At 38.6% G+C, this 15,254-nt stretch overlaps 1 protein-coding gene across 1 annotated transcript in view; it reads left to right on the top strand.

Annotated features, from left to right (window-relative positions):
- LOC128356223 (serine/threonine-protein kinase 4-like) overlaps window positions 1-7,938 on the top strand; it is a 43,568-nt gene extending 35,630 nt beyond the window's left edge. Inside the window, exon 11 of the mRNA XM_053316705.1 lies at window positions 7,702-7,938. Within this exon, the coding sequence (XP_053172680.1) occupies window positions 7,702-7,860 (159 nt within the window). The 3' untranslated portion in view covers window positions 7,861-7,938. The remainder of the gene's footprint in view (window positions 1-7,701) is intronic.
- Window positions 7,939-15,254: the final 7,316 nt, after the last annotated feature.

Raw genomic sequence — 15,254 nt, forward strand, 5'->3', positions numbered from 1 at the left:
GTGTGTGTGTGTGTGTGTGTGTGTGTGTGTGTGCTCAGTGTAACATGCATCTATTGGGCCTCGGCTCAGTGCTCGTGAGCGTCTGAAGCCGTTACACTAACACACAGTGACAGTTAACCGCCAGACGACCCCGACTCTCACTCATGTTCTCCTGATGTTTTAATACTATAAGTCTTCAATATCAAACATGCATGCTGTCTCTCACACACACACACACACACACACAGTCAATAGGTGTATCACACACTGCTCTGACACCTAAACACTGTCAGATTTAATAGATTACACACACACACACACATACACACACACACACACACACACACACACACTACAGTCTTCAGTAGATGTCAGTGATTTCAGGCAGGTAACAGATTTGGGTCAATGGAAAGTTTTTTGTATTTGAAGAGAGAAAAAAGCAAATTATTTATAGTCAGGTTTTACATCTAGACTGTCTGTGATCACTGTGATAGGAAATATGAACAATATGACGATGATGTAATGTATTATTTTATTTTAAAGAAACAGCAGATATTCAGAATTGCTGCACTAATGAAAGCTAATTTTAAGCAATTTCCTCAATCCATCTTCATCATCATCATCATCGAATTATCAGTGATCAATTAATTATTTACAGATATTAGGCTGCACCTCATTAAAACAGTGAACTCTCACATTATTATATTATTTAATGTATTTCCTTTGTTAATAGGGGACAATGCACATTAAAAGGGTGACTTCATATTTGTCCAAGTGTGTCAAGAGTTTACAGACAGATAAACTGCTTAAATGTTCAATTAATGATTCCTCCTGTTCATACTGACCATTAGATCCTTCATAATGTTTACAATGGAAGTGATGGAGGACTAAATCCACAGTCCTCCTTCTGTGGAAACATGGATTTAGACGTTGATGTGAAGCTAATATGAAGCTTCAGTCGAAAGAAAGAAAGAAAGAAAGTAAGAAAGGAGGAGGAGGAAGAAGAGGAAAGGAAGAAGAGGAAAGAAAGAAAGAAAGAAAGACAAAGAAGGAGGAAGGAAAGAAAGAAAGAAAGAATGAAAGAAAAATGAGGAAGAAGAGGAAAGAAAGAACAAGAAGGGGGAGAAATATGAGGAAAGAAAGAAAAAGTAGGGAGAAAGAACAAGAAGAAGAAAGGGGAGGAAGATAAAGAAAGAAAGAGAAAAAAGGAGGAAGAAAAAGAAAGAAAAATGAAGCAGAAAGAAAGAAAGAACAAGAAGTAGGATAGAAAGAAAGAAAGAAAGAAAGTAAATGAGTCAAATCTTCATCTTCTATGTTTCAACGTTACAGTGTTTTTAGTAGCAAAGTCTTTTTGTTCCTATACTTCCACCACAGAGAAACAGGAAACACTAAGAGGGAATCTGATGCTAAACAGACTGTAAATGTGTCAGATATCACTTGATATGACTAACTCACACTGTTACCATAGTAACTATAATAACTATAGTAACTCACACTGATGAAGCTCAATAGAAGCTGATCAGAGACTTTATAATGACTGTGTGGACTCACTGTGGATTTAGTCCTCCATCACTTTACATTGAAAGCTCATTAGAAGGAGATCTTTTAATAGTCAATATGAACAGGAAGAATGATTACAGAGAGGAAAACCTTTTTACTGTGTTATCTGTAGAGCTGCACTATTCAACCCAATGATTAACATTCATTCTCATCATTGTTACATGTTTAAGTTTTTTAGGATCCACATTAGCTTCAGTCTCGCTGTACCCCATGCATGAAATTACACAACACATAATGCACAACAATTACAACATTACAACATAATAAAGACAGTTTAAAAAAGAAAATATATACTTAGAAACATGTGCATAAAAACTAATTAAACAAAAACAATAAAAAAGAAACATAAACCAGATTAATACTCAGGCAGTTTGGCTTCAGATAATGTCAATTACATAATCAATCAATCAATCAATCTTTATTTGTATAGCGCCAAATCACAACAAAGTCATCTCAAGGCACTTTACACATAGAGCAGATCTAAACCGAACTCTTCAGGTTTTAACTTTAAAGAGACCCAACATTCCCACATGAGACACAGTGGAGAGAAACAACTCCCTTCTAACAGGAAGAAACCTCAGAACCAGACTCAGAGTGGGAGAACATCTGCCTCCACCGGTTGGGGTAGAGAGGAGAGAGAGGAAGGATAGAGGAGAGAGAGAGGAAGGAGAGAGGAGAGAGAGGAGAGAGAGGAAGGAGAGGAGAGAGAGGAAGGATAGAGGAGAGAAAGGAAGGATAGAGGAGAGAAGCACAATGAAAATCAACAATGAAGCTAGAAGGTCCGGGACTGGAATCTGTCATCCGGACGTCTCCAGGCCCAGATTACCTGTGAGACCAGAAAGCACAGACAACTCCGGGGAAGAAGTTTAGCTTATTGAATGCATTAATAGAACATGAATGTTAATGGATATAGATGGATGGATAGAGAGAGAGAGAGGGAGGAGGAGAGAGGAGCTCAGTGCATCATAAATGTTCTTTCCCTTGTCGGTTTCTCTTATCGTCACAAACAGACTCAAACTCTTATTTCCTGTCATCAGTAAGTGTTTGTATGATTATATAACCGATCAGAAATATCACAGTATAATCAGTCAAAAAAAAATCAATCATACATTTTTAGAAATTGCTTTGCAGTTTTAAACCCATTAATTATTAACATTTATTGACATCAGTGATGCATGATATTGTGATCATAGGTTAGATGATGTTGACTTTTAAAGCGTCCAGTTGAGCAGGATGAACGTTCGTCTGTGGCTCTGCAGCAGAAACACTCTGACAGCTGTCACAGTACGTCGACCGGCCGCAGACACAAAAACGACCTGACGGCAAATAATAGACGTCAAACACAAAAAGTCTGTCGTGTCTTTCCTGCAGCGAAGTTTAGAGTTTTAGACGGTTAAAGGTAAAATCAAGAAGGCTTTACTTTGACGACAGAAATCCCTCTTCAGGGGGATTTATTGTTTCATTAGACTTGCAAATGAGAAGATAAAAAGCTCATTTGTTCCAGGGAACTTTAATACTTGGAAGCAGCTTGTTGACAGTTTGATGCTGACTGTGTTTAATTTTAGGTCCGTCTACTTTGCTATTTATGTGTTTTTTATTTAGATATTAAGACAGTCGGATTATCGTCACGTTGGATGCTTTAAAACTGTCTCAGTTTGGAGGTTCCACTTTTAGTCGTCTTCTGTTGAATTAAGAGTGTTTGGTTACCTGGTTAAGTATTTCTGTCACACATAAAGAAAAGAAGGTTGGCTGATATTCAGCATGAAAGCAGTGAGCTGTGTGATTTGGATGAAGAGGAAAGTTAATCCTATTAATCTGTCGTACTGTAAAAGTTATGATAATTTAAGAAGGTGAATGAATGTGTTGATAAAAGCTTGAAACGTTTCATTCAGACGATGAAAACTGTAAACGGTTCTTTTTAATATTTACATGTTTTAAACATAGACTGTATAGAAGAAATGAACGTAACATCCGTGACGTCACCCATTGGTTTGTGGACAACTGCTCGGAAGCCAATAGTTTCAAATCTAGGCAGCGCCATCTTGAAAATTTCAGGTGCATGCTGGGAAAAATAAAAACATGGATTCTACTTATATGGGCATGAGGCGGAGCGGGGAGGTTGCTATGGTTGTGAGGGCTGGATCTCGAGGACATTGGTCAATCAACCTGTCAATTAGGACGTAGCCACGCCCTAATGCATACCCTGCTTTATCGTCACATATAAAATCAGGGAGGCCAAAATGTCCCAAATGAACATCATACTGCATTGAAGAAGGCTTTAAACTAGCGATTGAGACCATAAACACATTTTGAAAACGTTTACTGAGGTTAGAAATCAAGTGAGAAGTTGGTGAATTCTCCATTGACTTGTATAGAGACGGTCGCCCCCTGGTGGCCTTTTGATAGAATGCAGTTCCAAGTTACTTCCGTGTTGGCCTCATTTCAGAGGACCAGAACGCCCCGCTTGGTTTTAAATGAGCAAACTTTGTATTACGACCCAGCTCTGTAGGAGAAAGAGACGCAACATAAAAACAAGTGGATTTGGTAAATTTAGGTCTGATTGATTGGTCTTGAATGCCCTAATTGGACAAATGACAGCAACAATCGGAGCACTAGACCTGTCACTATAACTACTTTTAAGTGTTCTGTGGGTTGATGGATGCTGGACAGAGTTTACATTCATGACACAATAATAAAACTTTAATTCATGCATTTATTGACTGTAGTTAAATATAAAACTATACGACACTCAGCATTTAATCATCAGCTTGGTTTAATGTGTATATTTATTTTAAGGCATGTTGTAAAGTCTTTATATTTACTGGTTTGTATCTGTAGTTTCGGCTCTAACCAGTTCAGTGGTGTGACAATGGAGTACACAACAACCGGACAAAAAGCACTAACCTCTATTATTCATGACCAGCAGATCGCTCCATTCTGTCCTTTTTTCTTCCATTCTCTATTTTTATTCTTCCCCTACTGGTTTTCTTCTTTTCTCCCCCGTCTTCCATCTCTTCTCTCCTCACGTCTCCTCTGAAGACGCCTCAAGGAGACACGAACTCTTACCTGACTGATCCTCATCGAAGGTTCAATCTTAAACCTTTTAACAGCCAATCATTATTTACAAACTCTGTCATAGTTGAATGAGCTTAATATCTGAGTGTGTTTGTGTGTTTTCCTGACGGTGGTTTTAGCCTCCATAGCTCCCAGTAGACTGCTGGGTTTCAGATTGATTTATTCGTATTTTAAGAGGCTGAGCTGGTTGGAGTTTTGGTTAAATGGACATGAACCCAAAGTTGATCTAATATCTTTAAATAAAACATGAATTAAACATTCAAAAGCTGATTTCATACACGCTGATACAATTACAGACCTGTACTGCAAAATGCTCCATACTACTAGGTCTAGGTATCGGTACTTGTTACCTTTTAACGATACCAAGTAGTATCAAAACGTCTCCCGTCAAACGATACCTGCAATCAATCATTTTTGCACCCAGAGCTAGATTTTATTTATATGGACTTGCTCACAGCCAATTAATGCAAGCATTCTTCTCTTTAATGCATCATGTGATTGGTCAACTGCCACAGCAGCTACGACCCGTCTGTGGTGGTGAAGTCGTGGTGAATTTGAGTTAGCGCGCTTATCAGTTCAGCAGCCAAGATGCCTCCTCAACACTCTAAAGTGTGTCTACACTACACACAGTTAGACCAGATAAAAGACAGAGACCTACATGTGTTAATGGGAATCTAATGAAGTACTCAGCTAGTATTAGTATCACTTTAAGGGACTTGGATTGGTGGTATCGTCATTTTTTAATGATTTAAATTAGTTTTGACTGTTGGCCGGGACAAAACAAGATATTTGAGGACAGCTATCAATATTTCACCATTTTCTGACATAAATGGATGAGACAACTAATCAATGAATCAAGAAATTAACATGTTAATAACTAATAATAATTGTTAGTTGCAGCTCAACACACCACTCCTGCATCTTAATCCGCCTCTTCACTGTTCATCCATTGGTCCATTATGTTCCAAAAAGGCTGCTGCTTCATTGAAAAGCTGCTAAAAGTATCTGTATGTGGGGAGAAACAGATTGAATTTACAGATCAATGATGGAGAGGTAGATTATTCTGCACAAGTTGTTATGAACCATTTGAATATTGAGCTTAATTGATCATTGAGAGTAAACTGAATAAATTATTTCTTACCTCTTGTTGGCTGTTTTTAAACCAATGTTGGACAAAAATCAGCAACAACTGAAGAGGCTGATCACACCGAAATCTGGTTTTATCTGGCTAGACCTGTCACTACTTTAATTGGACGAGATATTGTCGCGATAAACGATATTATTGTCCCTTGAAGATCTTTATACCACTGATATAATAATATAAGAAGTATAATGTAACATAGACTACCATTATGGTTGGAGACAGAGTTCTTTACCTTTAATTCTTCTACAATGTAACATGAATAGCTTCTTAGCTGCTAATGTGAAGTGTGGCTATACTGAGGTCAAAGGTCATGTCCATGTATCATATGATAAGTCCATATATAGACATGATGACGACGATAATTACGTTATTATGACAGGTGTAGATCTTGCAGGTCTAAAGGTCACATTATTAAAAACCTGCAGATTTCCGTGTGTTTCCGCTTCTCCGTCTCCTCAGTGTCTGTTTCACCTCGACCTCGGTCTAGTCCAGGTTCAGGATCTTCCCCTCTCCGATCACGTTGATCCGTCTAGTGGACCAGGACGCCGGTGTTATTTTAGCTCCATTGATCGTGGGTAATAAATAGCTGGAGAGAGGAGTGCTGCTGGTAAAAGCTGAGAGGAGGGAAACCCCCCGGGGAGCAGCGAGCGCCGGCTTCAGGTCCCTAACTGAAGCCTACAACAGAGACAGAGGAGGATTGAATAAATGTCAATAGATGAAAGCTACTAAAATAGATACACTCATCGGACAGCTTGGTAACCGCGGTCATGTGATTATTTTTAGGTTGTAGTAAAGATTTTTTTAAGTGTAGATAATGGACTTGCTGCCTATTGATCTCTGAGCCTGAAGTCTTTAGAAGGAAGAGTCATAGTTTCATATGAAGGTCTGAGAGGAGAAACACTTTAAAGATGCATTTGGATGTTTTTGGCAGATTTAGATTCAAATGATGATTTTAAATACTGCAGGATATTTGGGAATTTTGCATTTTGCATGAATCCAGTTGCAGAATCAAAGGAATAAAATATGATTGTGATTAATTCAGAGTGCAGAAGAGTTTATGTAGCTGACAGCAGAGTGAAAGTTTTAAAACCCTTTGGATCATTTTAATTTTCAAAGTTGAGCTTTCACTGACAGCTTTAGTTACTTTTCAGGTGAAGATTTGACTCAATGGATAATATAACAAGCTTTTAAAATACAACACATTGTTAAAGATGAAACCAGTCAGTAGTGTGTAGTCGGCTCACATTTCAGATGTCTATGAGTTGTTAACAGCTCCACCAAATACTGATTCTTCCCTCTAAACTTCTCACATGCTTTCATTTCAATAAATGTTCAAATGATCCAATATTTCAGCCAAAATCAAAGATTAGAGAAAAAGTCCAAAAACTGAAAACACATTTGTGAATCAGAACTTTGTTTTTTCTTCTTTCCTCTCCCATTAATCATCTCACCAGCCCTCACATTTATCTGCTGACCCTTTGGAGGGGTCCCACCCCTAGGTTGGGAACCACTGGACTAAACTAGCTAACTAGCTACTGCAGTACTTTTACTGTAGGAAGGTTTTCATGCAGGACTTTTTGTTGTGTTGATACTTTACTGAAGTTAATGATCTCAATCCTCTTGGTCTGGTTATTGGCCACCAGGATCTGATGGAAGTGGACACACATCTTAAAAGTTTATCAGTCATGAAACAATTAATGTTTTAATCAAGAAATGTTATTAAAATGAGAAACAACCAGTGCAGAGAGTTTTACTTTTGGTTTAAGGTACATCTCTGTTGCTCTTCAGGCTTTTTATTCCTTGTCAGAGTAAAGTATCCTCATTGCAGCTTCAGTTTTATTCGATAGTAAAAAGATTATCAGACTATAAGTGTGTGTGTGTGTGTGTGTGTGTGTGTGTTAGTTTGAGACCGATATCTGACAGTTTGTTGTGTCTTGGTGTAGGTGAGCACGTGGACGGTGGAGGAGCTGCGGCTGCGTTTGGCCTCTCTGGACCCTCAGATGGAGCAGGAGATCGAGCAGATCCGTCAGCGCTATCAGACCAAGAGGCAGCCCATCCTGGACGCCATCGAGGCCAAAAAACGACGGCAGCAGAACTTCTGAGGAGAAATCTGCCGAGCTCCTCGCAGAATCAACCGGATCAAGTTTCACCTCTTTATTCTTCTCTGCAGCAGTTTGTGAAACGTTGTGATTTAGAAAACTCTGATCTTCACTCTGGATATCAAACTGCTGCGTTGGTTACGTCCGAGGAGCTCCTCTCTGTTTGACGGGGATTATTGACACTTCCTGTGTCAGGTTTCATTTGAGACCCATTTGCCCTCCTTCCTGCCTTCGAGATAATCTGGAGTCTTAAAGTTTTTGTTTCTCCAGTTTCACAAATGACACTTGAACTTTTTTTTTTTTTTTTTAATCATCCACAGCTGATCTGGATGTTCATGTTTCTTTCTGTTATTTCAAGTTTTGATTGTTTAAAGACCCTTGAGTTAGTTTTTTTTGCTTGATCATGTGGTACAAAATCATCATAACTGTTTGACTCATCAGGTACTCATCAGATAGTTTGTTTAATTGTTTCCTATCATTGATTTCGTCCTACTCTGGTCCTGATGAGCGTGTCTATTCGTTTCCTCTTCATGAAAAGTTTAGAAAATCCACAAAAACAAAAAAGTTGAAAATACAAATGATTAGTTTGTTCAGTTCACGTCGTCAGATGTTGGTCGACCTGAAGCTACATGATGATCAGGTCACATTCAAAACCTTTAAATGATGAAAAGGTGAACAAATCAATTATTAGCTATCAGTATTGAATTTGTATTTCTGACTCAAAGAAGTGACGATAAAAAGGATTGAACCTCTTCAACCCTCCACTGTTCCTCACTGTGAACTTTAAACATAATGAATACATTTTATATTCAGTCATTTTAATTTGGTCCATGTTACGTTTAGAAAGTTTTCTGTTTTTACGTCCAGTGCTGAATATGTTTAAATCTCTTCTTATAATTCAGCTTTACATAAGAAGCTTGTTTTATTATATTGAGCTCCATGTTTGTCTCTCTCAACCAGAAGTTACTAGAATGATAAAGCAGCTAAAAAGGAAAGTGGCTCTAAAATTTTAATGAATGAGGATTCCTCGATGTAGAGTACGATATCATTATTTAAACGACTCATAGTGAGACAGTTTTCCCTCCAAGAACTCCTCGTTTATTCAGCTCTCATTTAAGGCCTGGATGTTTGGATTTAACTTGTTATCTGACTCGAGTTACAGATAAATACTCAGAATTAACAGATGGTCATTGAGTCACAAGATGATTGACAGAATAAGGAAGCACAAAATTAATATTTCTAACCAAAATTTATATGTTATTTTTTAGATTTGTCTAATGTTCTTTATTTTTCCTCTTCGGGTCTTAAACAGTCACATTTTGGTCTTTATTTAAAAAGGTTGACTCGACACACACGCCTTCATCTCAAACTGGAGTTCATGTTTCACAATTTTTTAATAGTTAAAAATGTTAAAAACTGCACAAAATGTTAGTTTTTTTAAAAAAGGGAATCAGATGCTAACAGTTTGACCTTTGTTTCACCACTCTGCTCTTCTTCTTCTCTTCTTTTACTTCAGTGACTAGCATCTATTTTTCTTCCTACGTAAGCACAAAAAAAAAAGAAAAAAAAGAAAGAAAGAAAGAAAGCGGGCGGCCTGGGTCGACAAATTTATGGAGCAGATTCAACAAAGCTTTTATTTCCTGGATTCATTAGTCTGATCTGGCACAGAGGACTCGAGTGCCCCCCTCCAAAAAAAAAAAAAAAATTAAAAAAGGTGCCAAGAAGCCGCACCCACGATGCATTGCACTGTGAGCGGACTGAAGCTGGCGTCGACCCAGGTCTGCTTCACTTCTGCAAACATTCCTCTGAGCACCGGATGAAATTATGAGAGAATAAAAAAAAAAAAACTAAAACAAAAAACATCCAGCTCAAAAAGACACGAGGAGACGGTTTCTATTTTTCTACGTATGTTTGAGCAGTTACAGTTTTTTCTTCTCAGGTCATAAAAAAAACTCCTCAGGGGTGTAAAAACAAAAATAATGACAGAAGTGACGATGAGAAGTGACTGTAGATAAAACACACACAGAGTCACGTCTGTATATATCTGCACCTCCGAGGGTTGTGTTTGTATATTGTGATCAACCTGCTGAGTTTAAAGGGTTTAAATCTCTTCTCATTAAGTTATTAACTTTACAATAATACCGAGCAGGTGTCAGATGGAGTTTTTTTGGGGGGTTTGAGGGAGATAAAAACCTTTAAGCTGGATCCAGATGTGATGATGATTTTGACTAAATGCTGTATTAACTCTTGTTTCTTTGTGATTATGACTCATTATGACCTCAGTGTGTCATTTTCAGTTAAACGTGTTACATGCAAAGAGAAAAAAAGGGATTTTATTTTCATTTCTGCCTCATTAACTTGCTGTTTTTGTATTTTTTATTTTATTTTAAGACATTTTGGTCGAGTGATGTCACTTAAAAGGGAAATAATGAAACTGTTAGTGTTATGTGTGTTTTGGTGCTGCATCAGAAACTCAGTCGTAATCACTGGAAAATAAGTTTAGAGTCAGAATTTAAAACTTTTCTGACTTATTTTTGGAATCAGTTTGAACATAAAACCACTGTTTAAAAAGTTTTCTGTGATTGTCTAAAACTTTGAACATTTTTATATATAAACTGGTGACTAATGAGGCCGAAACAACAAACTGTAGCTGTTTGTTTTTACGCCTTTTAATAAAAGCTCTGCAGCAGGCGAACAGCACGAAGGGAAAAGTTGTCGTCACTGTTTCCTTCAACGTTTTAATTAGCAGCGACTTCAAAAAAACTAAAAGTTAATTTCTTAAAAGTCATTCTGCTTTTCTGGACTAGAGCTGCAACTAAAGACTATTATTTTCATTATCAGTAAATCTTTGGATTATCAATTAATAGATCAATAAATTAGTTTTTTTGTGTCTATAAAATGACAGAAAATTGTGAAAAACATTGATCAGTGTCTCAAAACCTGAAAATATTCAGTTTATTATCACAAACGACGAAATAAAAGTAGAAAATATTCACTTTTAAGAAGCTGGAATCAGAGAATCTAGACACATTTTAATTACAAAAACTGACTCCAGCCAATTAATCAATTATCAAACTAGTTGGAGATTAATTTTTAATAGTTAGCAACTAATTGACTAATAGTTGCAGCTCTGATCTGGACTCTGTTTAACTGTGTTGAGATGAAACGAAGCGTCATTAGATGTGAATCGCTTGTAATGTGTGAAACCTACTGAAACATATACAGAGTGTTTGGATTCATCATTTTAAATGTTACCTCTGTCCAAGCTGCTCCAGTGTTTAATTTATTCAGTTATTACGTCTTCAGGAGCTCAAATTTTTTTTTTTTCTTGTCAAAGTTTGCTTTTATATCAAATGATCAGTTTATTAGCTCCGTGTTCAGAGCATGAATTCAGGTATTAAAACACACAGAACATCATTGACTTCTTTAAACTGTGACATGTGAATAAATGTTCAAATAAATGAACAGAGGAAAGAAAAGTGGAGAAAAAAGCACGACTCCTCAGCTCATTAGAGCTCAAACTGGCTTTTTGTTTTCAACTCGACAGATTAGAGAGTTTCGGCTCGCTGCTTCAGTCCTGCTGAGCCTAATATATTTCTCACTGTCCTGATTTTTAATGTGTGAAACAAACTCTCTGATCTGATGTCGACTCATCTGTTCTGAGCTCCTCCTCGTGTTTTTGCACACTTCCTGTTTGACGCCTGACTTGTCGTCCGCTAACACAAAGTTTCTGAAGTACAAATGTTTGCCTTAAAGTATGCAGTGAGAGTCATGAGATCACTGATGGTTGCTTTGTGTATTTTTGTTTTTTTGTTTGCTTGTCTAATAAAGACGTTAATAAATCTAAATTAAACATGTCGGTCTGTTTTTTTACTTTCATACATGGAGAATGATTTATTAGCACAGAGGATGATTTATTGAACGTCTGCCTCCAGCAGCCGATAAATAAATCAAAGTTTCTTTTCTTAAACTGGCTTCCACCCAGGAACATGAATTATAGAGACTGGAGAGAGTTTACTGCACATTTAAAGGAATAGTTCACTGTTTTTCTAGTGTGTCTTAAAGCAGCAGGCAGGTTTTCCTCTCTGTAATCATTCCACCTGTTTATACTGACTATTAAAAGATCTGCTTCTAATGAGCTTTCAATGTGAAGTGATGGAGGACAAAATCCACAATGTGTCCACAGTCATTTATAAGTAGATGATCAGCTTCTATTGAGCTTCATCAGTCTGAGTTAGTCATATCAAGTGATATCTGACACATTTTCAGTCTTTTTAGCATTAAGAGCCCTCATAAGGCCCATTTATGCTCAACGATTAATACGGATACAGACGGAGCTTTTTCTCCGTGCTCTGCGTTCATTTCGTCCGTATTTCTGCACGTTTCCATAAAGCTTACGGATATGGACCAATCGGAGCAGTACCACCGGAAACCATGGGCAGGCCCGTCGCAACAGGACAGGCAAACCAAGCAATTGCCTGGGGCCCCGAGCTGGCTGGGGGCCCCCAGACAATGACTGGTTTTGAATTGAATGCAACGACAAACTGTGTGCGCGTCCCTTTAATGCTGTGATGGTCAATGCAGGAAAGTGCAGCAACACTGTTATCGGAATCCCCCTCAAGGGGCCCCCCCCACACTGTACCTATGTTCCCCGGGACCTATGTTCCTAGTTCGTAGTTGAAATATAAACAGCAGCAGTGTTCTTTTTAAACCAACAAAATATAACCTCTTAATACACGCCCCTATTTTTTATGTTTTTAGCCTAAACGACGTCATACACCGATGGAAACCTCAGACTATTGGCTAAAAGGTTATCAACTTCATTTCACCGAATATGTCCATAGGCTGGAACAGCTGTCAATCAAAGCCTAGTTGTCGTTGCCGTCGGTCACATGTCCTCATTGGCTTTCTTATATACAGTCTATGCTTTGGAGGCATGTACTGCCTGAGCACTGATTGGCTTGTGTGTGGTGTCGTCAGAAGCAGAAGAGGCTCACGGTTGTAAACATCTAGTCACGTGTACTCTGAGATGGACGCGCAGGTCAGGAAATGACATAAACGGACCGTGTATGGTTTGTTATTTGTGTTATTACGTTACGTGTTGGACTGAATACATGTTGACATATTGAGGAAAATATTCCAGTTTTATGGAAACGGATTTCATATTTCACAAGAATGGATATTTGGCGAGCTGTACAGAAAGTCCTGAGTCATAAGATGATCGTTGTGGATAAAGGGAAGACTTTGAAGGTATGTAGCATTATAGCTGTTCTTACTTTAGCTGAGTGGCTAGCCGAGCTAATCGCTAATACTATTACGGCTGTGAGCAACCATACAATGTGTGAGTGGTCTTGAATGAATCAGGACAATCTAAGCTTTCTAACAATGCACGGCATGAATATATATGTTTTAAGGGTTGGTGTTTAAAACATTCAGAAGAACGTGTCGCTACCTACTAACATCCGTCCCGTCCCGTAAGAGGAACAGCGTGCATTAAGAGGATAAACTGCTCTTCATTCATAGGAACATACACTCTGCCTTTTCACTCTAGAATACGGTGTGTAATGTGTGTCTATGTGTGTGTAGTGTGTGTGTTTAATCCAAGACATGATGTAGTCATGCATTGGAGTGGAGCAGGGTTCGAATTACGTGGGAGCCAAGGGGAGCTGAGCTCCCTTTCCCTAAGGCTCCTATGAAAGAGGCAAACTTGATTTTCTGTGAAGGTCTTCAATGCGTCATATCATATTACCTTAATGAGCATAATAGCCCTAAATATATCACCATTTAAATATAAATATCGCCAAATAAATAAAACTCGTTTCATATTCCGATCACCATGCATTCACAACTTTGTATTGAACGTGTTTATTATACCGCAACGCATATGGCTGTACTTCACCACCACACCACTATGTGCGCACTGAAACGGAAGTTTGGAGCTTGCGAATGTCAAGTTCGGACTCCGAAGAAGACTTCTCTATCTTTTATCGATCTCGCTTCCATACATGATGTATGTTTTGTCTGGGGCACCAGCCGTGGTGCAGTCCAGTTTGTCTGGGGCACCAGCCGTGGTGCAGTCCAGTTTGTCTGGCACCCGCCGTGGTGCAGTCCAGTTTGTCTGGCATCCGCCGTGGTGCTCTGTGGCCTGTTCTGTCTAGCACCGTGGTTCATGTATGTTTTGTCTGGGGCACCAGCCATGGTTCAGTCCTGTTTGTCTGGCATCCGCCGTGGTGCTATATGCTTTATAATGTCATAATGCTCTGTTGTTTGTTCTGTGTATGGTATACTCTGTGTATGGAGGTAGGGTACTGGAACGCCATTTATTTTTCGTTCTGCCTGGGCCAAAGATGTGATTTAAAATATGAACCAAGCTGGTATGACATATGAAACTTATTGGTAGCCCTCTTTGGTAAATATTTTTGTGGATGTGTTTGAAAATGTTGAAAAAGTCAGTGCCTCACTAGTGACAAACCTCACCGTACATTGTGTGTGTGTGTGTGTGTGTGTGTGTGTGTGTGATATTATCTCCGGCTACGAGCCTGCGTGAATGTGCAGAGGATGTTGAGGGAATGTTGATGATGTTGAGGGATGGCAAGCAAATTGGTGACGTCATGAATCACGTACCCCCACTACACAGCCTGAAGCGTATGCACATTTTTTTTTTTTTTTTTTTTTTTTAAATAGGGACCCCCTTAGGGTCAAATTTATAATTCGAACCCTGGAGTGGAGGAATGTTAGCATTGATGTGGCAGCCAGGTACAGAATTACGAGTTCGTTTTTTACATTGATCAGAGTCAACTGACTCACTTGCGTTGCTGCTGCCTCTACCGCTACTCGTTTTTTGTTTTCAAACGACGCATCGACGCACAGTTTTTGCGTCGACGTATTTTTTGCGTCAGCGTAATCGATTACGTCGACGCGTGGCCCCAGCCCTACTTTGAAGCTGATAAAGACATGAGGTCCACCATGAGCCAAGAGAGGCTCACAGGACTGGCCATTATGTCAATTGAGTGTGATGTTCGCAGGTCTTTGGACATGGAGGACATTGTGGTTGCCTTTGCTGAAGCCAAGGCTCGCAAACAGCAGATGTAGATATTTTGCATATTTGTTAACGGTTAATCTTATATGTGTGTGTGTACTTTTATCTATGTTGGATTTTATATTTAATACCGAATTTGCAGTTTGTTTATATGTTGATTGCAAATGTTCAAATAAAATAAGTAAACATACTATGTGTGCAGTAGCCTATATGCAACATTTGTAAGCAGTATTTGCACTATTAAGAAATATTTTATTGATATAATGTGTGGTTGAACTTCAACAGTGTGTCTATGCTGTGGTTCCTGTAGGCTTTGGGCGGGCGGGGCGTAGGTTTTTTTTGCTGTGGTCCAGGGGGT

The sequence above is a fragment of the Scomber japonicus genome, chromosome 3 (genome assembly GCF_027409825.1).
Source record: "Scomber japonicus isolate fScoJap1 chromosome 3, fScoJap1.pri, whole genome shotgun sequence".
NCBI lineage: Eukaryota > Metazoa > Chordata > Actinopteri > Scombriformes > Scombridae > Scomber > Scomber japonicus.